This window comes from Cnephaeus nilssonii, assembly GCF_951640355.1.
Source record: "Cnephaeus nilssonii genome assembly, chromosome: 17".
Lineage (NCBI taxonomy): Eukaryota > Metazoa > Chordata > Mammalia > Chiroptera > Vespertilionidae > Cnephaeus > Cnephaeus nilssonii.
The window spans coordinates 34,402,538-34,427,161 of record NC_137088.1 but is presented as its reverse complement, the minus strand read 5'-3'; the positions used below and the strand labels follow the sequence as shown (position 1 = coordinate 34,427,161).

The following is a 24,624-nucleotide window of genomic DNA, read 5'->3' as shown; positions in this document are numbered from 1 at the left end:
CCCCCTTGACATTCTCAGCTCAGTCTAAGGCCTCACCCAGCCTGGTGACACAGTCAGGTGGGACTAAGCCAGTGAGGGGAAGCAGGAAGGAGGAGGAAGCTGCTGCTGATCAAGCAGCACCTCGATGCAGGGGCTCAGGAGCTATTTGTGCCCCTCCAGCTAAACCCTAATCCATGCCCCAGTGAAGCCCTGCTCCTGGGCTCCCAGAGGGGCTGGGCTGGGAAGCCTTGAGGTGCTGCGTCTGTCTTCTGAGACAGCCAACCCCAGGCCCCCGTTCCCACCACTTACAGCTCCTCACAGCTTGTTCTCAGCCTGGCTGAGAGAGACCAAAGGGGCAGTGGCTCAGAAAGTCACCACACTCAGGCTCGGCCACTGGTGTGCTCTGTGACCCTCTCCGACTGCCTGGCACAGAGACGAAAGAGCTCTGGCTGAGGGGTTAGATCAGCTGTCGCCAACCTTTCGGACCTCACGGACCACCAGTGGCCCGCGGACCACCGGTTGGCGACCGCTGGGCTAGATGGCCCAGGTTCAATTCCAGCTCTGCTGAGGAACCTCAACTCTCTGAGCCTATTTCCTCAGTGTTCAGAGGGGATTGAGGCCTCCCCACAGGGGCCAGGGGTAGTTGTTCATTTATTCAACAAATATTTTTATTGAGCATGTACTCTGGACTGTAATCTCAGAATGCAGCCACCCTGTGTTCTAGAGAGAGTCAGTGAGAAGACAATTAGGACTGTTGCTGATAGTGATAAGTAGTGAATAGAAAACAAATGGGGGTGGGGTGGGATGGGACCTGGTTTGTAGACTTGGGGTGTGGGGGCTCTCCAAGGATGTGAGCTATGAGCTGAGACCTGAGTGAGATTCAGAAGAGAATCACACTTTTTCCAACACTCACTGATTACTGGCAGGCACCAGAGTAGGAAATAGGCACAGGGAAGGAAGGAGATGGGGCTGCACCCTGGCTGTGTGGCTGCAGAGCCTCAGTCTGGATGAAAGGGTCGGTATAAAGGGGCCGTGCCCAACGAGGGAGGATCATGAAGCCTAAGTTGTGAGGTCCGAAGGGCCATGAGGCAGGCCCTGGTGGGGAAAAAGCAGCTCAGGCTTACCCTGTAGTCAGGTGTGGATCCCTGAGGTTTCCATGCCTATGGAATTCAGCAAACTGAGGGGAGGAAGTGAACTTCCCAGGCTCCCCTGGTGACACAGAGCTAGTGACATCCCCTGCCCTCAGGGCCACCACTGCTGCCCCCTTTTCACTACTCAGTACAACCTTTTTTTGGTAATTTATACCATGGTGTAAAGGACTGGCAGATCTTTCCTGTGAGCTGTCTGTGCCAGGCAGGTTATAGCTGGGGTTGTCACTGCTTTGTCACATGACCTGGGCAACTCACTGCTGGGTCAGGGTAAGTGACTTCTAATGACCTTTCAGCTCACCCCCTGAGCCCGTGGTTCTGAACGAAGAGCATTTTTTGTGTTTTTGTTTTTTTTTTAAATTCTTTGCCATGCCTTATGGAATACAGAGCACCATCACCTCAGCGATGGCCTTTAATTCCCCTTCACCTTGCCCTGTGAGGGTGGGATTGTTAAACCCTTACAGAGGAGGAACCTGAGACTTAGAGAGGGCAAGTACTTCCTGAGGTAACTACCGTAGATACATTCACTCTTTTCACAAATGGTTGTTGAGCACCTACTCTGTGCCAGACCCTGGGGACACATCAGTGAACAACACAGACAGGAACCCCAGCTCTTTCTAGTTCCAGGAAAATGATAGTGCTCCTGCCACATGCTGGGCACCAGTCTGGGCTCTGAGGTCCCTGTGGTGAGGAGAGACCCCGCCCACATGACAGCCTGGGAGATGGACCAAAAGCACATGAACAGAATATGAATTAGAAGCTTCCAGGCTGTCATAAGCATAGGAAGGGACAGGAAGGTGCTGAGGTCGCGGGCTCAGCCCCGCCAGGGTGGGGCTGTATGGGGGCTGGTGTTGACTCAGGGAATCCAGGGCTCCTCCTACCAGGGGCCAGGCTGTGTCAGAATCAAACCCTCCACCTTGACCTCATTAGCGTTGGGCCTAATCACTGGGCCAAGCGCCTTAAACTACAAGAGGTCACACCCCACCCACCCTGCCATGCCACCCTCTGTTCATTCCACCAACACACATTTCATCAGCCCTTCGTGTGCAGGCCCTGACACTGCCTGGATAGGCAGGGGTCTGGAGCCCCAGGTGGGCTTGAGGGAAGGGGGGCACTTTTTTTTAGCAGTCAGGTCTAGGAAGCCCAGGTAGGAAGAGAGACTGGATGTCAGAAAGCTCAGGGATAGAAGTCTCAGAGACAGGGACACTTCCCCGCTGGCCTTCAATTTCCAGCCACAGGGCCTTTGCACTTGCTGTTTCCTCTGCCTAAACATCCCCAGCCCCCAGATCTTGGCAGGGTTGGCTCCTTCCATCACTGAGTTCTCAGCTCAAACTTCACCTTCTCCAAGACTTTCCCTGGGCTGCTCTAGATAACAGTGTCTTGGAGTGGATCATGATCTGAACTTTTCCTATATATTTTGCTTCATTACTTGTTTGTAATGAAATGCTTCCTGCAGGCAGCGGCTTGGTCCTCCTTGTCTACTGTGTCTCCCAGAACCAAGCCACTTGGTCGATGCACATTTGTGGCTGGACAAGCACCCTGCATGCCAGGCACTCCCAGCTACCCCCTTTATTCCTAGGAGGTGTCATCTCATTCCTGTCACAGGTGAGGGGAGCCTGTCAATATCAGGCCTCCATTTGGCCCCAAAACTCATCCTGCTATTCGGGACCCACCCTTGTGGGGTTCCATGGTATCCGAAGCCCACTGTCCTAGCCCAGGCTGACCAGACTCCCCGGACATGCCCGTGTGCCACGGTATCCAACCAGTCCTGTTTCCAGGGTCTGCCTCCCCTTCACACTGGAGTCCCCAGGAGGCCAGGACTGCACCTGCCTCGCTCACGGCAATGATCTGGTGCCCAGCACAGGCTTGGTACACGGTCTGCCTCCTGGATGCAAGGCCTTGCTTCAGCATCCCTGAGAGCCTTTGTCCCTCCCTGCTTCAACCCCTTCCCTTCTCCATCTCGACTCCCTCTGATCCCTCTATGGGGGCATTCGTGTCACCTTTGTGTCCCTGAGATCTGCCCAAGCCACTGCCCACTGCCCTCCAGATAAAGCCAGGTTCCTCAGCTTGGTATCAGAACTGGCCCCAGCCCACGTGCAGCCACAGCCCAGATGTGCCTCAGGCCTCTGCCTAGCCTTTGTCTTCAGTGTGTGCTATCTTCCCAACTTGGCAACTTGGCAAAGTGCTCCCCTCCCTCAAAGACCCAAACGTGATATCACCTCCCTGGACGCCTCTGCCAAGCAGGCACCTCCCCTCTCTGGGCTGGGGTCTGTTCTTCCCATATCAGTCCTCCTCAGCCTGTAAGCTCCTTCTTTCTCAATCTGTATTTTCCCAGTGACCTGCACACAAATAAACAAGTGAGTGAGTGAATTCCCATTCAATTGAGCTCCTGGGCTATGCCAGGCTGCACATTTGGCAGGATGTGACCTCTGCCCTCATGAAGCTCAAAATCTGGCAAGATGGGCTAGTGTGTGTCCAGCACCTGGATGGGCCAGGAGGTGATTGGGCGGGGAAGGAGTGAGGGGCTGAGTGAGGGGCTGAGAGACTGGGAGAGTAACCAGAGCCTCTGCCCACTGGGAGCTCACGGCCCAGGCGGTGGAAGACCAGGTCAGCTCACACCAAGCCAGAGAGGAATGGGCTGGGAGTCTGAGGTCCCAATGTCAGGCCAAGGCCGTCAGGCTGAGATGGGCAGAGATTCCTGGGGCAGAAGAGTGGGGACAGGCATCCTGTGCTTCCCCAGGGTCCCCAGCACCTCCCCTCCCCAACCCCAGGCTTCCACCTGGAGTCACCTTGGCCCCTCTTGGGAAGCCAATTAGGCCCCCGTTGCCCTTCCACAAATAGTTAGTGAGCACCTACTCCGGGATTAATATGATTAATAACGCCCTCAATCTCCCAGGTGCTGATTCAGCCAGGAGCTTAGGGAGGGGAGGTCACTTTATAAGGGCCTGGGGGGGTCAGGACCTGGAGTTGTCCAGCCAGAGCCCTGTGTGGCCAAGCTCAGGCCCCAGCAGCATTCTTGGGTCAGAGCTGCCCACGGGGCAGCCACAGGGACCTTCGCCATGAACGGCACAGAGGGCCCCAACTTCTATGTGCCCTTCTCCAACAAGACGGGCGTGGTGCGCAGCCCCTTCGAGTACCCGCAGTACTACCTGGCCGAGCCCTGGCAGTTCTCCATGCTGGCTGCCTACATGTTTCTGCTGATCGTGCTCGGATTCCCCATCAACTTCCTCACGCTCTATGTCACCGTCCAGCACAAGAAGCTGCGCACGCCTCTCAACTACATCCTGCTCAATCTGGCCGTGGCCAACCTCTTCATGGTCTTTGGAGGCTTCACCACCACCATCTACACCTCTATTTTTTTGCATTGGATACTTTGTCTTCGGGGCCACGGGATGCAATTTGGAGGGCTTCTTTGCCACGCTGGGCGGTATGAGTTGTGGTGCGGATGGGCAGGGGGTACAGGAGCCAGGGGTATGGAGGTGTCTGGGGACAGTTCCAGGCTTAGAGATGGGGGTTAAGAGGCCTTCTGCCCTCTGCAATCATTGGCATCATCTAAAGTTCTCGCTTAATCAACCAACACTTTGGTGATGATGAGCTAGGCTGCTGAATGGGAAAGGCAAGCATTGAGCACTGTTTAATCTCACTTGGAGTGGTGCCATTGTCTTGCTTTACAGTGAGGAAACTGTGTGAGAAGTCAAGGGCCTTGCAGGGGTCACGTCTCGGCAGCAGTCTCTTTGCAGCAGGGGCAAAGCTGTGCTCCAAGCCCACTTCTGTGGGCCCCGCAAGCACGTTCAGTTCCCCTCAGAAGAGACGCCCTGGGTCAGACCCATGTCAGGCATTGGGGAGAGAGCTGGACAAGATAGGTCCCTGTGCTCAGGGCTCCCAGCTCAGGGTGGGACGCAGATTCTCAGTCCTCCGGCCATTGGACTTGACCTGCGCTGAGCCATGGGCTGAGTCCCTCCCCAAACCACCTCCAGCCTCTCTGCCACGCACGAATGCTTTTTGTGTTGAGCTCATCTGCTTCCGAAAAACCCTCCCAGAGGAGGCATGAGACCTGTGTGGTCTGTAGCTTTGGAAGATGCTTTTAAATGTTTGTTTGATTGGAAAACTGACAGGAGTGCTGCAGAGACAATAGATCCCATTTAGCAGATGAGAAAACTGAGGCATGGAGAGGGGAAGACATTTAAGGATGTGCAGGGCAGTGACCAGAGACCCTAGGTCTCCTGGCTCAGATCCAGGAACGTCCCCGGCCCTGCTCCTGCCCCTGGGACATAACACCAACCACAAGGATGCTCTGCTGCCTGTCTTCTCTCGCCCTGTTGTGTCCAGGTTGCTGCCTCAGCCCTATTCCCCCGAATCTCTGGCTATCACTGGGTGTCAACTTCAGTGACCACAGATCGTTCGGTCTCAGGCCAGAAGGCAGGGGCAAGGCAGGCAGACACTTCTCTGCAGGGTCAGTCCCAGTTTACAACAATAGTGTTCCCTTTCACTCTCAGAAATGGCCCAGTTTGGTTGATAAATTCTATGACCCTCCTTCCTGAATTTCTGTGGTGGTGTGCAGCATGATGTCTGAACTCCATCATTATTTCCTCCTTAGTCCTCTGAGCCAAACATCATTCATCTTCCTGGCTCCTGAGAGAGGGTCGCACACGCCCAGGTTATTTTGTTTTCCTAGAGGGGAGGGGCCCCTGCTCTGGAAGGAGGAAGGTTCCCCTGCCTCTGCGACGCCTCTCAACAGGGACTCGGCCTGTTGCCCCATGAAGGACACATTCTCCTGTGAAAACTCCCTGCAGGGCTTCCAGTCCACCCCTGCTCCCTAATCTGAGTTCCGTGTCCCTCATGAGCCCAGAGCTCTAACTGAACTAAACTAAGAGTTACTCCACTCGCCCGGCATACCAGTCCCTCTGCCCTGCACCCCTCCCAGTTCTCCATGTCTGACCCCGCTCCACCCCGAGGCCTCACCCTAGGCCTACCCCAGGTTGCCTTCCTAGCTTCCTCCTTCGATAGTGGAGTCCAGCATGCTGACCGACAGCTGACTGCCTTGCAGGTGAAGTTGCCCTGTGGTCCTTGGTGGTCCTGGCCATCGAGCGGTACGTGGTGGTATGCAAGCCCATGAGCAACTTCCGCTTTGGGGAGAACCACGCCATCATGGGCCTCGCCTTCACGTGGGTCATGGCACTGGCCTGCGCTGCACCCCCACTAGCCGGCTGGTCCAGGTAATGGCACTGGGCAGGAGGGCCGGGTCTCCAGGGGTCTCCTTAGGGTCCCCCAGACACACTCAACCCTGGGGCTGTCTGGTTCCAGGCACTGAGCTGGTAACTTTTCTGGGACTGGGGTTTAGGGCAGAGGGAAAAAGGATCAGACCCTAATGTTGCTATGGGGCTGGTCCCACCTCCTGAGTCCCCATCTTAAGGAGAACCCAAAAAGTCCAACCCTTCACCTTGGCTGTGCCCCTAATCCTCAAATAAGCCAGGGCCACATTCCAATCCTCTTTGGTCCAGTGCCCTGTGGGCAGCTTCCTTTGACCTTGGGCCTCAGCACCTGGGGAGGCTGAGCCTTCCTAGTGCAGGTGGTGACACTGTAGCCCCTGGGACCCGGGTCCTGTGCAGTCTGCAGGTCATTGTCTCCAAATGGGGCTGAGATGAGAGATGTGGAAAAGGGGAGGCAGTCTGGGAAACTTGACTGGTGACTTGGCGTGTCCAGAGGCTTCATGTTCCCCTGCTTCCAGGAAATCCCCTCTCTTCCCTTTCCTCCTCAGTCTCTATAAAAGCTCCCTGCAGGGCTCCCAGTCCAATCATGACCCCTAATCTGAGGTCATTTTCTGCCCATTGCTGAATTCAAGCCCACCCCCGCTCCAGCCTCTTTCTCTGTCTGGTCCACTCTGGTCCAGTTACATCCTCGTGAGCACAGCCAACAGACACACCATGTTTTCTGAGGTCGGTGCAATATCACCGTCCTCTAGAATCATTGAAAAAATTTCTAACCACATGCCCCAGAGGCCTCTCATTCTCTCTCTCCTCTTTTGCATAGCCCGAGGCCTGGCTCCAGCCGCTACGGTGCGGCGGGTCTGGGAGAAACCCTGCACAGGCCAGTGGTATGCACAAGCCAGGGGAGAGACGGGCAGGAGACTGGGTCGTGTTCCAATAACACAGCCACCAAACAAACAGTGAAACAACACTGTTTTCACACGGCGCATTTGAGTCCCTTCTCTCAATTGATTTGATTCTCATAGACACAGCCAAGCAGACATTTTATTATCTCCATTTTACAGAGAGGGAAAGTGAGGCCCAGAGCAAGGCCAGCCACGGCAGGTCACTCCGGTCAGCTGGCACCTGTTCCCAAGTTCCTCATATGTGGGTCTCCATTATGCCCCCTCCTGTCCCGTTCTCCACCGGCCATCAGGTACATCCCAGAGGGCATGCAGTGCTCATGTGGGATTGACTACTACACGCTCAAACCGGAGGTCAACAACGAGTCCTTCGTCATCTACATGTTCGTGGTCCACTTCACCATCCCCATGGTTGTCATCTTCTTCTGCTACGGGCAGCTGGTCTTCACAGTGAAGGAGGTACGGTCCTGTGCTGGGTGCCGGGGACACACGCACTGAGAGGGTGGAGCCCGGCCCCTGGCCCAGAGTTGCTGCAGTCTGCACACCAGGCCCTGTGTCCCTGCAGGCCGCTGCCCAGCAGCAGGAGTCAGCCACCACCCAGAAGGCCGAGAAGGAAGTCACGCGCATGGTCATCATCATGGTCGTTGCGTTCCTGATCTGTTGGCTGCCCTATGCCAGCGTGGCATTCTACATCTTTACCCACCAGGGCTCTAACTTTGGCCCTATCTTCATGACCATCCCGGCATTCTTTGCCAAGTCATCCTCCATCTACAACCCGGTCATCTATATCATGATGAACAAGCAGGTGCCAGGTGGCGGGGCAGGAGGGTCCGGGTCCCCAAGCCGCAGGCACTGCCTGTGGAAGACAAGCCACATCCTTGACTGGGTCTCAGTCTTCCCATCTGCAAAACTGGACTGGGCGTTGGTCTCTCTCAGGGCATCAGAGGCATCTAGGAGAAATGCAGTTTCCTGGGCCCCACCCAGACCTGCATTTCGAACAAGTCCTCCGGGTGATTCTGGGGCTGGCTCACGTCAGATGGTTGTGAAGGCCCGCTTTAAAAGTAAAGTGCTCAAAATCCCAAGCCTGAGAATGGGATGGTACCATCAAGGAGAAAAAAAAGAGCTAAAAAGTCTTATTCTGAGGGATAGAAGGATAAAGTGGTCCTTTAACATAGACCAGTGGTTTCTCTGCAGAATCCATGATCCAGTGGGGAAAACATGCTCTCGAGTCAGGCATATTGGATCCAAATCCCAGCTCTGCTGTTTTCTAGCTGTGTGACCTTGGGCACTGTGTCACTTCCATTCTCTGGGCTTCGGGCATTTTATCCATAGAAGGGGCAAAATTCCAAACTCTTGAGTTAAATGAGATAATTTACAGATAGCCCTTGGCACACAGAGGGCATCACGGAATGTCATTAGTGACAAAGACCCATTGCCTTTAGTCCCTGGCATCCCTGGGTGGGGTCACATATGTTTAGTAAATCCCCTCCAGAGAGCCAGATCTGACCCGGGAGTGAGGGCTGTGAGGGGCAGAGCGGGAAGGGTTTATAGGCAAATCTTGCCAACCATGCCAGCTTGCTACACACACTTTGAGTGGATGGACCCTGACTCTGACTCATGCCCCTTGCCTTCCAGTTCCGGAACTGCATGCTCACCACCCTCTGCTGTGGCAAGAGCCCACTGGGTGATGACGAAGCATCCACCACTGCCTCCAAGACGGAGAACAGCCAGGTGGCACCAGCCTAAGCCCTGCCAAGGACTCTGCTGCCGACTGTAGGAGTCTCCCGCCCCCCACCCACCCCCAGCCACAGCTGCCCCACCAGGACCTGTGCCTGTCAGACCAGGTCTCACAGGCTCCATGAGTTAAAAAAAATTTAACGAGGCTCTCCACTCATCACGAGGACGGCTTGATCTGGAGTCCTGAGTTCCCAGGGGCCAGTGGGATCTTACCCCTCCTCCCCACAACTCATCTCTCAGGAACAGAAGAACTCTTGCTGTCTGGAAACGTGTCCCAGCTTAGGGATAAGTATCTAGCACAGACTGGGGCACACAGTAGGTGCTAAATAAACGCTAGATGGAGGGAGGAAGGAATGAATGGGGGGATGAATGCAGAGATGGACGGGCAGGGAGAGTATATCTATCCTCTGAAAACCACCTCAGCAGCAGCAGTTCCATGGCTGACGACCTCGAGCAGTTGTTTTCCTCCCTGGGCCTCACCTTCTTTCCCTGTAAAATGGGAATCCCGAGTCCCTGGTCCTGCCATTCATGGCTGCTGTGAAGATCAAATGAGATGTGTGTGTGCGTGTGTGTGTGTGTGTGTGTGTGTGTGTGTGTGTATGTGTGTGTGTGTGTATTAAAGCACTTTGTAAAGAGCTGTACAGATTGTAGTTAACGTTATGAATAACATCAATTAATGTAATTAATTAATTGCTATTATCATTTCCTCTTCATAGTGACCATTTTGAGATTGGACAGACCCCGAGTATCCCGCCTCAGCAGGTTTTTTTTTAAAAATTAGCCAGGCGTCAAGGCCAGACCACATTTGGGGGTTGGGCTGGAGGTAGGGACAGTTGAGTGAATGCAGAATGCAGTCATCAGACCTGACGAAACAACATCGGACTGGAGTCTGGGACCAAGGTCCGGAGTCTAACCGCTGGCCTGGAGCACCAGCCCCAGTGCCTCCCCATCCCAGTGCAGCCTGTGAAGAGACAGGCCTTTCTCTCAGCTCTGGCAACCACGTGCTCTCCTACCCAGCCCTCGGGCCACGGCATATCTGGGCCAGGATGGAGCTTCTAGAAGCCATGCTCACCTGCCCACATTTAATAAAGAGCTGAGTCTCCAATATCACCCTTGTCTTGAAGAGCTTAGAAACAAAGAGTGGGAAATTTGTTTGGGCCCACCTTCCCTGGGGACGTTCACAGGTCCCAGATTCCAACTCCCTTCCTGATGAGCCCATTTTTGGCAGCTCCAGTCCATTCTCCATTCTGGAGAGTCCTTGCTGTGAAGCTGGGGCATCAGAATTGAGCTGCCTCAGGAACTGACCCCTCCTTCTTCGCATAACCAAAGCTGGAAGCTCTATCTCTCCCCAACCCTGCCTGGAGACTAAGGCAAATTGGGGCATTAAAAGCTCAGCTCCTGTACTTGGTGTTAATGGTGGTGGTTTTTTTCTGCAGAATGGATTGAAACTGGGCAGCATCCACCTGGTCCCTGACCCGGGATACCTGGATTGGGCAATCAGCAGAGCCTCCTAGGGGTGTGGGGGCTGGGAGAGGATGGAGGGAGCCAGCCCACGAATGGGAAAAGTCCCAACTTGGGAGTCACAGAGACCCAGGTGACCTGTGAAACTGCAAGCAAGTTTTGTCACCTCTCCGAGCTTTTTTGTCTGCAAAAGAGAATGTTAAAACAGACCTTGAGGGGATTAGATGAGATAATAGACTACAGTGGCCAGTCTGCACTGTGGGAGACTATTGACATTATTGGGGACTCAGCTCAGAGTTCACTTTGCTGGGCACTCCATCTGCAAGGGAAACAGGATGGAGATATAGCTCCCAAGAGCTACCCTCATCCTCCAAGGAGGGACAGGGTGGCAGGAGCCTGAGATGGAGAGAGTCTTAGTGCCACGGTGGGGCTGGGGCAGGTAACAGTTGGGACCTCTGTCCTTGTCCCTCTTTACTCTGTCTCCTTGGGTGATGTCAGTCAGGATTCTTTTGGCTGCAAGTGACCAGAAATTCCCGTTAGGGCTGAAAGTAAAGGGAGAAATTATTGGTTGCCATACAGGAAAAGCCCGGGGCTTTAGGAACGGCTGCAGACAGTGGCTCAGATTATGTTATCGGGCTCCTGTGTCTCTTCTGGCTGCACTTTTCTCTGCGTTGGCTTCATGCATAGGCTGACTGTTCCAAGAGGTGGGCAGAAATGGCAGCCAGTTGTTTCAGGCCCAGCAAGCCCTGCAGAAAGTGGGCTTCTCTTTCCCACCAGTTCCAGCAAATTTCCCAGGTAAGGTCCTCATTGGCCAAGCCTAGGTCACCTGATCGCCCCTGCAGCCCAATATTAACCCCACATAAACCAGATGGTCTGAGAGAGGGGACAGAAAGGTGCCCAGAGGAAACCTGGGGGTCTGGTACCAGAAGGAAGAGGGTGGGAGGCAGGGTGGGCAGAGAGACAGAGGCCCAAAGAGGATGGACTCGGCGTCACTGACATTTGGCTAGATCAGGCCCCTTCCCACACTGGGACACAAGAAAGAAGGTTCCCACGGTTGGACCTGCAGGTTACTCTCCATGTCAGGTGCTGTGTTGGGCCAGGCATGGCAGTGGGAGGGACAGTGGCATTTCAGCTGCCCTGTCTTGCAGGCTGCCCTGTCCCCTTACTCCCCCACCCCACTTCACTTATTCTGAAGAGTGGTATGTTTGTCTCAGCCTCACATCCAGAGGAAAAAATTACTCTAAAACCAGAACATTCTGTGGTTTTTCCTGGTAGAGAGGAAAGCCTCTTTATTTCTTTAATTTACAACTGATTTGACAGCTATATATGGGGCACTTGCATAGGAAGGCAAAGAGCTGCTGACTTAGCCTGAGAGGAGGGTATTATCCACCTCATCTCTAGGCTCCTTGCAGCCCACAGGTTTATGAAAGCCTGTTGTATACAATCACGTCTCCACTCAACCCAATCTAAGGAGGCGGATCCTAGGCCAGGACGTGCCAGGGGCTCCAGAGATGGATCCGAGGGACCAAGTCCCTGGGCTGTGACCTGGCCAGCCTCAGGGCCACAGAGCCCTCTCATCCCTGATCCTGCCTCCGGGAGGAGATTGTGTGAACCCCACCCCAGCCCCCAAGGCAGCAGGGCCTAATGGCAGCCGGTCCCCCTGTCCCCAGTAGAGATGTGCATTCCTGACACCCCAAGGTTCCCCCAGGGAGATGGTAAGTGTCCTTTCCAGCAGTGTGACTTTGGACCAAGTTTCTGAACCTCACTAGGCCTCAGACCCCTCAGCTTTAAAGGGGAGAATTGTCCCAGTTGGTAGATTTGTCTAAAGGGACGAATGAGATTATTGATATAAAAGATGCCGTGCATACTAGACATTCAATAAATGTGAGTTCCCTTCCCAGAGACGTAAACCAAGTTCAAAGGAGCAGCCCCTGCGGTGGTCGAGATAGGCATCGAAGAGATTAAAATAATGGAGGGGACTCAGCAAAAGGGAAGCAAGAGCTAACGGCTTCAATATTCATTCCCTTCCTTTCTCTTAGTAATATCACCCAAGTTCTAGCTGGCACCTTGCCACCCAGCACCAGGCTGCATCTCCCAGCCTCCCTTGCACCTGCAGTGGCATGACATCAGGTCTGGCCAATGGAGCATAATCGGAAGTGATGTTTGTAATCCCTGGGTCTTACATTTCAGAGAGCTGAGGCATCCCCCACTCCCTTCCTTCCTTTCCTGTCTGAAGGCAGGAGTGTGGTCATGATGACCAGAGTGGCAGCAGCTCTCTCGGATCAGGAGGCAGAATCTGTGGGCAGAGACCAGCAGAGCCTCGAGACAAGGTCTCCCAGGCGGCCCTCCAGCCCCGCACAATGTATTCTCCGGGAGCTTTGTGAGAAACGGTCTCATGGCTTCTTGTCTGAGCCACTGTTACTTTGGAGCCACAGCTGGTTTCTTACCGGACACAGAGCTTCCGGGTTGCAGCTCAGGGCCTGGACTCGGGGAGATCTGGCACAGGTCCTCTCTGAACTTCTGCTTCTTCATGTGTAAATAAAGTAGTGGCTATAAAATATTAACATAGATATTGAACTTGGCAGCTACTTTTATTTCTACGCTGCCCTCTGTGCATTTATTGACCTAAAGTCACAGATATCCTGACGCTACAGAATCTAGAGTTACACAAAACAGACACCCTGTCACTACTTCAGAAAGTTGAGAGCTGTAACCTTCAGAACCATCAGAAGCGCTCGTGCAGGTGGACCCTGTTCAATGCTCCAAGATGCTAAAAATATTTTCGGCAAAACTTAAACTCCGTACAAGCCTCAGTAAAGGAGTCACATCAGTACACCATGCCGCCGCTCCTCTCCGCAGGCTGATCCTCACAGTGATCATTTCCTGTAAAAGGCAATCCTCTAGGAGAATTTTTAGATCACGCAGCACATTTTAGAACTTCTTCCCTCCAAATGCAAACCTCTATCCTGGCACAGACCGGGAGCAGGGTTTCGGATTAAGCTTGTGGGAATGTTTGTATTGCTGAGTCTTTTTCTATTTCTCAATTCTTGGAAATTCCCCACAATGTGATCAAAACTGCTGCCCCCGTTTGCGCCAGCTTCCATATGCCTCTTTGCCTCATACTCGTATCTAATGTTCTAGCATGGTTCCCACACCTGGTTTTCAGCCTTCCTGCACGGAGCCAAACTGGGCTCTGACACCGGGGCTTCTACAACAATGGGTGCTGAGCACCTACTGTGTGCCAGGCGCTGTGCTGGGTACCAAGGATACCACCAGGAACAAGACAGACACAGCCCTGTTCCCTCCCCTTCAATACCCCCCACCCCCACCAAGCTCAAGGGCTAGTGCAGGAGACAGGTAAGGCAGAGTTGTAACTCAGGATGCTGGAGGCTCCCAGACAGCAAGTTCAGGGACTGCTGGGCAACCAGAGGAGGGGCCCATAACCTCCTAGGGCGTCGGGGAGGGCTTTTCTGAGGAAGTGGCATCTACACCGAGGCCAAAAGGATGAGTAGAAATCAGTCCAGAGAAGGTAGGTCGGGGTAAGGAAGATTCTTCTAGGCAGATTGTATCAGTTAGCTTATGCTGCATGACAAACAGCTCCTAAGCCACATGGCTTAAAACAACACACCATGTATTGCTGCTTGCAACTCTGTGGGTCAGCTGGGCAGTTCTGCTTGCCCAGACCAAGCTTAGTTAATCTCCACTAGGCAGATTCAAGTATGTGTGATTAATTGGAGGGTTGATTAGTTGGCTGGGTGATAGGTGTATGAGCTTCTCTGCATCCATCAAGCTGGCCAGGGCTTGTTCATATGCCAATGGGATTAGCATAACATCACTTCCACCACATTCTATTGGTCAAAGAAAGTCACAAAGGCTAGCACAGATTTAAGGAGTACGGGAGGACCTGCAAAGTTACATTGCAAATTATATGGGCAGGGGTGAAAAATTGGGGTCACTTCTACATCAATCTAACACAGACACACGGAGGAAACACAGAGCAAAACCCAGATCTCAGCACCTAGCCCATTCCAAGAGCAACTGTGTGGCAGGTCTGTGGGGCAAGAAGGCTCCAAAAGCCAGACTGAAGAGGTCAAACGTTCAACCCGGGCAGTGGGGAGCCATGAGGAGTGCTAGACAGGGGAGTGACATCTGATTTCACTATAGGGCACTTTGATGACCACTGCTGCCTCCTGGCAATGGAGAGTCCCCTGGGAAAATTCCAAAAATAGACTATATATATATAGATAAAATTTTAAATCTCTTTTAAACCCATCCCATCCAAATCCTATGCCCTCCTCAGAGGTAATCCCTGCTATTACCTTGGTATAAATTCTTTCAAACCTTTTGTACCTTTAACACACACACACACACACACACACACACACACACACACACAGTTCTGTCTTCTTAGAAGTGAAGAGTATATTCCTCAGATATATTCTGGCGCTTTCATTTTCACTGCTCTGTACTGTTCCACCGTCCTCCTGGTGGGCATTGAGGCTGCTTTGAAGTTTTGCTAAGATTGCAGTAAGCACCCTTTGTAGAACATAAGCATTTCTTTGATTTATACCTAGAGTGACACGGTGGGATGTGGCAGGAGTCCATCCTTAGTTATGTTAAATGCTACTAAATTGCTTTCTAAAGTGGCTCCGACTTACCCTCCTAATGGTTACGCCTTTCTTCGTGTCCTGGGCACTCAGCGTTGATAGCCATTTAAATATTTGTTATTCTACTGGGTGAGAAATACAACCTCATCTTTGTTGTAACCCAGCTCATCACTTTAAGTGGCTGCAGAGTATTCTACAGTAAGGGAGTAATTTAGCCAGGCCCCAAGTGATTCACTTGGAAGTTAGTTCTATTTTACTTTTTTCCCCTAACTAATGCACTTCTAGGAGAAGGGGAGTTGCTGGGCTTAAGGGAAAACCTTTTCAAAGTTGGCTGCACCCCAATTTACACCCCTGGCAGGGGCAGCGAGAGCCTCTGCATCCAGCTCCCTGCCTCTTTGCCAACACTTTGTCTTCAATTTTTGTCATTTTTATGGGAAAATAATATCATTGTTTCAATTTGAATTTTCCAGAATGCCAAGGAGGTTGAGGGTATTTTCCTGTGTTTATAAACCATTTTGTGAATTGCCTATTTATATTTTTTTATATTTTTGTCCACTTTCCCAATGGCCATTGTTAATTTTTATAGACTTTTGCTAAGCAATTTTATTTTAAAATTACAAGTTGATTAGAAAGCAATTTTATTTTAAAATTGCTCTTTAATTCCATAAAGATTTCCTTCTATTTTTAAAAAATGTCTTTATTGATTTTAGAGAGAGGAAGGGAGAGGGGTAGAGAGATAGAAACATCGATGAGAGTGAAATATCAATTGGCTGCCTCCTGCACCCCTGCCCCCTGCAGGGGATAGAGCCCATAACCCAGACATGTGCCCTGACTGGGAATCGAACTGGTGACCTCTTGGTTCATGGGTGGGTGACCAACCACTGAGCAACACCAGCTGGGGAAAGATTTCTTTCTTAAAAAAAATAAAGGCCCTCACTGGTTGCTCAGTGGTTAGAGCATCGGCCCATGGACTGAAGGGTCTTGGGTTCAGTTCTATACTTTGGTCCTTGCCCCTTCTGGATGTGTGCAGGAGGCAACCAATTGCTGTGTCTCTCTCACATCGATATTTCTCTCTTTTTCTCCTCCTCCCTTACACTCTCTCAAAAAAATAAAACAAATTTTAAAAATAACAGTGGCCACAGCTTGACCTAGGTGTGTCTGGTTCAGGCAAACCCCATTCGTTGGCCTCCAACTGCTATTTCTTGAGAAACCGAGGCAAGCAGCAGCCAGGGAACAGGGTCGGACACCTGGGCGGTAGGATCGGAGGGCCTCGCCTACACAACCCAGCTGTGCCCAATTCCGCATCAGCGTCTCCAGCCCCTGGTGGGCAGAGGGTGCAGGAGGGAACAAGAGTCTCAGCCCCCATCATTTCTTCAGGGGGGCTGACACTCAGAGAAGCCAATAACTCCTCCAACTTCACACGGGGTGGCTGACTAAGCTGGGGTGTCGTGCCCTAGGCAGGGTTACAGTGCCCCATGCTAGCCCCCCTGCCCCAATCAGGATCTCAGAGCCTCCCAGCCCAATCAGGGGCTAATTGGAGTCACGGGGCCAGGCCACTGGTGTATAAGACACGCAGGCGGGCGGGCGGCCTCATCTCTGCGTCTGTGCCAGCCTCGCAATGGCTCCCGGGAGCTTGGCCTCCAGTGACACCTTGATCTCCTCGGCCTCGCTGACCTCCATGACCTCCACCTCCGGGTGGTCTGGGGCTCTAAAGCCAGGTGAGCAAAGGGAGGCAGCTCCCCCCTCTTTCCAGCAAGACCATTCCCTGGGTGTCCCAGACCGTCCCCCACCCCCCCCTCCTCTCCAGCCTGGCCCCAGCACCCATCATGGAGGCCGCTGAGTTCAACTGCCCCTTTGTCAGCTGCCAGCGGTGGCAGGGGCCAGGCAGGACCCGAGAGCTGAGGCTGCCCGGCTCAGGGGAAGCGGGCAGAGCAGGCCTCCCCAGCTGGAGCCCATTTCTTCCCAGGGGAGCGCTGGGAGCCCGCTGCAGCTAGTGGAAGGGGCGAGAGAAGCGAGTGTTTGATGCAGGGCTGGGCTGTGGATTTAGGGCTGCATCTCAGTTTTCAACAAACAACGCTTCGGGGTTTCTCAGCGTACGGGGTCCACGGAGACAGACCTAGTTCTTTCCCTACAGTAGCTCCCAGTCCTAGTTCATTCCCTACAGTAGCTCCCAGTCTGACGGGCAAACCTGCCTCGTTAATCGATGCCGTTGGGTGATGTGGCATGCATATTAATTGTGGGGACCCAGAGGGCTGCAGGAACCCAGGGAGGTCACCTAACTCTGCTGGGAGGGCACCCCTGCACCCTGGAGGAGGTGAGCCCCGGAGGAGGTGACCCTTGGAGGAGGTGACCCCTGGAGGGAGGGTCAGTCTCAGCCAGAGGAGAGAGGGTGAGGCAGGGGAATCTCCCTGAGTGTTTGCAAAGGCTCCTTTGGAGGAGACGGGGTTCCAGGTGCCCCGAGAGCACAGGGAAGAGCTGCTCCCTCCGGCTGGGAAGCCAGGGCAGGTGTTCAAACCACAGTGCCGTCTGAGCCTTAAAGGGTGAGCAAAAGCTGCCTGGGTGACTAACGAGGAGGGCCGTCCACACTGAAGGAACGTAGGCAAAGGCCCGGAGGTGGGAGTGCTGGTGGAGCATTTGGGGAGTTGCAAGTTTTCCCTCTGGCTAGGGGCAGAGTTGGGGAGAACACCTGTGAGGGTGGGTGGGGCCAATCAGACCAGCTGTGGTCAGTGAGTCAGCCCCTTAGACTGAAGGTAATGTGCAGGTGAGGGATGTGAGATGCAGCAGTGAGGAGAAGGGGTTGGGGGGGGGGCGGTGAGGGAGAGGAGAGGCCAGAATGGAGGGGGAGAAGCCTAGGGGGAGGGGTGGGGTGGAAATGGTGGTGAAGGGGAGGGGAGGTCCAGGGTGTCCCCTGGGTCCTTGTTGGGTGTCTGGGAGGTATGGGGGGAGGTGCTGTTCCTGGAGGGAAAAGTCGAGGGCAGGTCTGGACATGGCAGTATTGAGTAGCTGCCAAATGAGGAGCTGAATCCCGCTGAGGGTCTGGGGAGGGAGGAGACTTGGATGTGGCTCCCTGGGCCGGGCATGGTTTGGGAGAGGCCGGAGAGGGGACACTAAGGCATGTGTCAGCCCAGGCCAGGCTGAGGACCCCGTTGGAAACCGTCGAACACTGCAGCTGGGAGGGCTTCGGCCTCCTTAAAGGCCCCATTCCCGCGGTCCAGATGGGAAGACTGAAGCCCAGAGGGGAGGGTAAAACTCCCAAGGCCTGGGGTGACTGACCCAGGACTCCACCAATTCACAGGCTCTGGTCCCAAAGCGAATATTCCCAGACACTGGGCTCTCCTGGCCAGGAGACAGCAGTGGTCCAAATGGATTAGGTCTCTACAAGTTTGCTCATGATCTAGAGGTTTTTTTCCCTACTTTAAAATGTGTTTTTAAAATATATATATTTTAGCCAATTGATTCCTTTCTGAGGTCTTTAATTTTTGCAAGTTGATTAGAAAGTAACATTTCTAATCACCTAATATTTAAATCAGAATTTCTATTTAAACCACTTTTTAAAATTATTGTTTAAAGTATTACACGTCTCCTTTCCCCCCAATTGACCCCCCCATTTAAACCACTTTTATGTGCCTTATAGTGACAAACAACTTCTCACACGTTCTCCCTGCTCAGCCCTTGATCCTATTCTTTTTGCAACTTTTCTTTGTAAAAGCTTACCGAGATATATCAACGATTCACACACCACCCAGTTCACCCATTTAAAGTGTACGGTGGCTTTTCGTATATGCACAGCTGTGGGTCCATTTTCACAGTCGATTTTAGAATGTTTTCATCACCTGGAAAGAAAACCTGCACCCATAGCAGTCGCTCCCATCCACCCCCTCACCCCCAGCCCCTGGCAATCACTAATCTACCTTCTGTTCCTGTGATTTGCCCATTCAGAACAGCTCACATGCATGGAGTGCTACACTGTGGTTTTTGTGTGACTGACTTCTTTCACTCGGCATAGTGTGTTCACGGAAGCACTTCACTCCTCCTTTTGGCTGGGTGATATTCCACTTTATTGCTATCCATTGTGTTTACCCACCCATTAGTTTATGGACATGTGTGTTGTTTCTACTTTTGTGCGATTATAAATACCACCGCTATGAACATTGTGTGTAAAAATGTTTGTGTGGACATATGTTTTCATTTCTCTCGGGTATATATTTAGCAGTGGAATTCTTTTGTAACTTTTTTATTATGAAAACTTTTAAATGAACATAAAAACAGAGTGGTACAGGGACCCCCCACCCCCACCCCAATCCCACCTCCAGCACCCATCATCCAACCTCAACAGTCATGAGTGGATGGCCACTCCTGTTTCGTGTACGGGGCTATTTCGAGGCAAGTGCCAGAGCCACCATTTCATCTGTAAACACCAGTATCTTTAAAAAATAAGAGCCTCTTACAAAATAATTCCAATACCATTAGCATACCTGGAACAATATCATCCTCAACGTCATCAAATATTCCCGGTATTCACGTTTAGCTAGTTGCCTTGCCTTTCCCCGCCGCTGGCTCGTCTGAATCATGTTCCGAGTCAAGGACCCCACCTGGCATTTGGTTGAAAGGTTTCTCCAGAATCTCATCTCTGGGGGCCACTCCCCCTTTCTGTCTTCCTCCTGGTGGACGTGCAGACCAAGCGGGGCTGGGTGTCCGGCAGAGGTCCTCGCAGCCTGGGTTCTGCTGACCTCTCCGTGGCCCTTCCACAGAGCCCTGGGCGCCCTGGCTGCAGTTAGATCTAGACACTTGACCCGGTTTCGGGTTGTTTGTTTATAAAATTATCTCTGTTGTTGGAAGTATTACAGACGTCCCCTATTTTCCCCCCACTGACCCCCCTCCTCCCCACTCCCAGGCCTTCACCACACTGTTGTCTGTGTCCATGGGTTACGCATATATGCATATAAGTTCTTTGGTTAATCTCTTCCCCCCACTTTTCTCTGAGGTTCGTCAGTCTATTGCATGTTTCCTGTCTCTGGACCCGTTTTGTTTGTTGGGTTGTTTTTTTAAAAGGAACATTTCACGCTTTCCATGAGCCTCCACGGTGTGTGCTCAATCCCATGACGGGCCTAGGAGACAGCGCCGGCCAAGCAGTGTGCCCTGTCCTTGGGGTGCCCACAGGCATTCACTGGGGGTACATTGAATCCCCCAGGCCCTTTGCCCGCCCACCGTGGGGCCTGGCTGGTGCCTGGCGTGTGCTTCGCCAGCCGTGCTTATGGTCCATTGGGCCTGAAGGTGGTTTTGGCTCTGGGTGATGTCCTGCTGTCCATCTGCAGGCCCGCGCCAGCATGCCGTCCCACCACCACGACGCAACCCCCCCATGCTGCGCATGGTGCTGGAGGCGCTGCAGGCGGGCGAGCAGCGCCAGGGCACCTCGGTGATGGCCATCAAGGTGTACATCCTGCAGAAGTACCCTACGGTGGACGCCATCCGGCTCAAGTACCTGCTGAAGCGGGCCCTGGACACCGGCATGCAGCGCGGCCTCCTCATCAGGCCCATCAACTCCAGGGCCAGGGGGGCCACTGGCAGCTTCAAAGTGAGCCTGCTGGGGGCGGGGGGGCCACAGGGTGACGGAGACTCAGCCAGGGTTTAAGCTTCAGCTCCAGCTCTCTCTTCCTGACCTCTGTGTGCTGTTCCCTGCCGGTTCCCCTGTCTCCCTGTCTTCTCTCCTTTTTCCTGTGTGTTTTCGGGGACCCCCCTCTTCTCCAGGAGGGCTGGTGTGTGAGCCCCGTCGGAGCCCCCACACAGCTCTGGCCACCCCGCTGTGTCCACCTTCATCCCTGTCAGGTGTGTTCCCTTCTGCCCACCACCCTTTCCTGGAACCCCTCACCACCGACGAGGCAGCCCCACCTTGGGCCCCAGGTCGCAGGGTCAGGTTTACCCCCCATGCTCTCTGGCTCCAAACCGAGGCTGGCACCTGCCTGAGCACCACATCCTCCTCTTTCAAAGGGGAGGGTTCCAGAGGGGGTCAGATTGGTCACAAAATTGAACCCCAGCACCCTGCCTGCCAGCTGCCACCAGGGAAATCTCAGGGACCCAGGCATGGGTCTGCCTGGTCCTTGCTGCGCCCCAGCAGGGAGCAGTTGCTCTGACAGTTGCCATGGAACGTTCTTGGCCTGCTGCGTTCCAGTCCCTGTGGTAATGGTGGCTGAGCACAGGAAGTCCCATCCCTGTAGAACACCTGGACGTGGGCCAGAGCTTGGACAGCCATGGCAAGACCCGGTGCTAGGGTGGGATGGGTGAGGGAGAAGAGAGGGGTGCTGGGGTACGCGTGGCTGGGTTAGGCTGCAGGGCCTAGGAGCTAATCCGGAAAGGGGGCTGAGGGGGTGGGAGGCAGGGAAGGGCCTAGGGCACTCGGAGGTAGGGATGCGTAGTGTGCTGGGAGTGGGGGTTGTTTCTGGTCTGGGTGGGAACTGGGGAGCCAGGAGGGCTGGGGTTAGGGGGCAGCATCGTCACAAGTAGACTCTAGAAGGCAAGGACCACATTTTTGCCAGGGGCCCTTGCACCCCCTGATGCACGCACGCTCTCCGATGGTTCCCTTGTAAAGATGGGAAGACTGAAGGGAGTTGGGGCCGAGAAGACTCTGCCAAGATGCACAGCTGGGAGGGCTGGGGGAGCTGTAAACGCCGGGCTGTGTGGCCGTGAAGTCCATGTTCCACTGGCGGGCATAGCGGGGAGGTGGGGAGTTTGGAGACGTGGCAGTGTGCGATGGGGCAGGCTTTGTTGGGGAGAGGGAAGGCGAGTCGGAGCCACGGTCCATGGACCGTGTGGGCAGGGAGGATGCCAAAGGAGGTTCGCAGCTTAGCCTCTCAGGATGGAGTCGGGGCTCAGTGTGCAGCACTTGCTCCCAGTAGCCTGGCTTTGACGCTTCCAGATTGGGGGAGGGGGCGCCCGTGGCCTCAGGAAGCAGGAAGGGCAGCTTGGGTGAGAATGGGAGACTCGGCCGGCTCCTAAGTGGCAGCAGCCCTGCCTTGCAGGGCAAAGAGAGGCCTGAAGGCGCTCCTGGCGGCAGGCATTTGGCACGCGGTTGCCCTGACCACCTCCCCATGCCCTGACCACCTCCTTCGTCTCCCCTCTTTTTGAAGGGGGCCTTCTTCCCTGAGCTTCACGTTGGGAGTAGGGACACGAGCCCCCAGAACCTCAGCTCTCAACCCCACCCCATTCTCTCCTCTGCCAGTTAGTTCCCAAGCAGAAAAAAAAAATCAAGCCCAGGAAGACAGCCACCGTGTCGGCCCCCCGGAGACCTAGGGAGGCCAAGGAGGAGGCCCCCAAGAAAGACGGCCAGACCAAGGGCGAAGAGGCAAGAGGGGGCAAGGCCAGGAAGGCCCCCCAACAGGCAGACAAGGTCACAAAGGCCCCTCCTGGTGCCAGCGGGCCCCAGGGGAAGTTAAAGGTCAAAGGCAAAAAGGACAGCTCGGGTAGGTGTGTGAGAGGCGAGAGGAGGGTGTGGGCAGCCACGGGATGTCAGGATGGAGGCGCTGGCTCTGGGGAGGAGATTCCTATCCGGCACGTGCACCCTGAGCATCAGGCTCGACCTGGACACACGGAAGTCATGGAAGCTGATTGGGGGGTGGGGGAGGAGCCTGACTCATCCCTAAGAGGAGTCAGGGAAGGCTTCCTGGAGCAGGTGTCAGCCTATGCAAAGGCCTGGAGAAATGAAGAAGGGAAAGCATTTGAAGAAATGAAAATGGTTCTGTGTGCAATTGCGGGGGAGAGGCATAGAGGGGCAGCAGCAGGGGGAGGCTGGGAAGGGCAGCCCGGAGTCTGGACTTGGTCTGGAGAACCATGAGGAGCCATGGAAAGACTCTGAACCGGGAGCAGCTAGGGGCTGAGGTATTTTACGTGTATCTCGGCCGCCATGTGGGAGATGGACCGAAGACTAGAGGCTGCTAAGCCTGTTAGGCCCTTGGTTGTGGGTGGGCACAGAGCACTGGGGTCAGAGCAAGGGAAAGAGGCAAGAGGGGGCAAGGCTGAGAGTGAGGGATGGTCACCCACGGTCCAGTTCATTCTCCTACGATGCCTTAGGGCAGGGGTCCTCAAACTACGGCCCGCGGGCCACATGCGGCCCGCCGAGGACATTTATCCGGCCCGCCCGGTGTTTTTGCCGCTGCTGCCTGTCCTGCTTAGCAGCCGACTTAGCAGTGTGCACAGGAATTTGGTCATAGGTGTTTTTTTTTAAACTATAGTCCGGCCCTCCAACAGTCTGAGGGACAGTGAACTGGCCTCCTGTTTAAAAAGTGTGAGGACCCCTGATTTAGGGAGATGCTGTCATTCCCAGTTTGCAGACCAGGGCAGCCAGGCGCTGAGGCTCAGCCACTTGCCCCAAGTCAGTCAGTGGCAGAGTGAGGAGTGGGGCCCAGGCAGGACCAGGGCTCTGGAGCCCCTGAGCCTTCCTGCCCACCAGCAGCTCCTCCTGGGAGGACTCCGTCCTACATACTCTCCCCACTTTCCAGCAGATGCCAAGGCCCCCAGGAACGCCAAAGCTGGGACTCAGAGTTCTAAACCCACCGTCCCCAAGGTAGGTGCCCGTGTGGCCCCCCGGCTCTGGGTCTGCCCCCTGCACAGGCCAGAGTTCGGGCCCCTCCCCAGCCCCTGGAAGTCAGCTGAGGAAGGGGGTCCCTTGTTTTCCTACAAAGCCCAGTGCAGTCTGTCCTCCTGCCGGGCCCTCCAGCGCCCCGAGGACCACCATCCCTATTTCACAGGAGAGAGACTGAGTCCCGGAGAGGTGAGGTCTCTTGGCCAAAGCCACCCAGAGCTGGGATTTCAACCGCGCGCGCGCGCGCGGGCTGGCGGCTCCGAGCTGTGTGCCCCACCCCACCAGCCTGGTTGCGTGCTCCTGGGTTTGCTCTCTTACAGAGTGAAAATGGTGTGACTTCCCCAGCCAAAAAGAAGACGGGGAACAAGGTCCTTAAAGAGGCCACTGCCCAGGGTGCCAGGAAAGGGTCGAAAGCCAAAGCTGCTGCTGCTCCTAAGGACAGCGAGTCCAAGGTGGTGCCTGGACCACCGAAGAGGAAGACGGAGGTCCCCAGGGGCCCCAGAAGGCCTGGTGTGCCTACCACGGCCTCGTCATCCCAAGAGACCAGCGTGAAGGCAGAAGCCAAGAGCTAGAGGCGGGGTGGAGAGACACTAAGACTCAGAGTTTTTATTCCCCCCAAAAACATCACTTTATTTTACTGTAACCTATTTATCAATAAAGAATTTTTTTCTCCCTCACAAATTGGTGTGGAAGAAGGCTGAGGCCTAAGGATCTGGCCATTCAGGGCCAGGGCCCAGGTAGAAGCTCCTGCCCCAGGGGAGACAGACTGTACAATGGAAAGGGCTGGTGCAGGGATCTGAGAGCACAGCAGAGGTGTTGAATGCAGCCTGAGATCTGGGACTGCTGCCTGGAGGAGGCAGCTTTTGGTCTTAAAGGATGAGCAGGAGTAGCCAGACAGATGAGAGGAAGGGCATTGCAGGGAGAGGGCCCCCAGCATGTGGTGTGGGGGGGAAGAGGGGGATTTGTGGCTTTGAGAACAGCATGGGGGAGGGGTGGGCATGCAGACTG

The 24,624-nt window shown here is 54.2% G+C and overlaps 3 protein-coding genes across 4 annotated transcripts in view; all 3 read left to right on the top strand.

Annotated features, from left to right (window-relative positions):
* IFT122 (intraflagellar transport 122) overlaps positions 1-6,370 on the top strand; it is an 82,287-nt gene extending 75,917 nt beyond the window's left edge. Inside the window, exon 31 of one of the 2 annotated variants that reach the window (XR_013814873.1) lies at positions 6,175-6,370. The gene's annotated coding sequence lies outside the window, so the exon portion shown is untranslated. Of the gene's footprint in view, positions 1-2,583; positions 2,600-6,174 lie in introns of those variants that run through there. The other variant, XR_013814874.1, reaches the window with a different exon arrangement.
* Positions 4,085-9,051, top strand: RHO (rhodopsin). The gene is given in 6 exon segments (XM_079795383.1): positions 4,085-4,492; positions 4,494-4,554; positions 6,175-6,343; positions 7,530-7,695; positions 7,802-8,041; positions 8,872-9,051. Coding segments are annotated over 6 exon segments (1,053 nt in total). The 5' UTR covers positions 4,085-4,186; the 3' UTR covers positions 8,983-9,051.
* Positions 9,052-16,659: 7,608 nt separating this feature from the next.
* On the top strand, positions 16,660-24,188 carry H1-8 (H1.8 linker histone; the record flags this gene model as incomplete). The annotated part of the gene is made up of 5 exons (XM_079795064.1): positions 16,660-16,759; positions 20,357-20,616; positions 22,258-22,498; positions 23,534-23,598; positions 23,937-24,188. The coding sequence occupies 5 exons, from the start codon at positions 16,660-16,662 to the stop codon at positions 24,186-24,188; spliced, it is 918 nt and encodes a 305-aa protein (XP_079651190.1).
* Between the last annotated feature and the right edge of the window lie 436 nt (positions 24,189-24,624).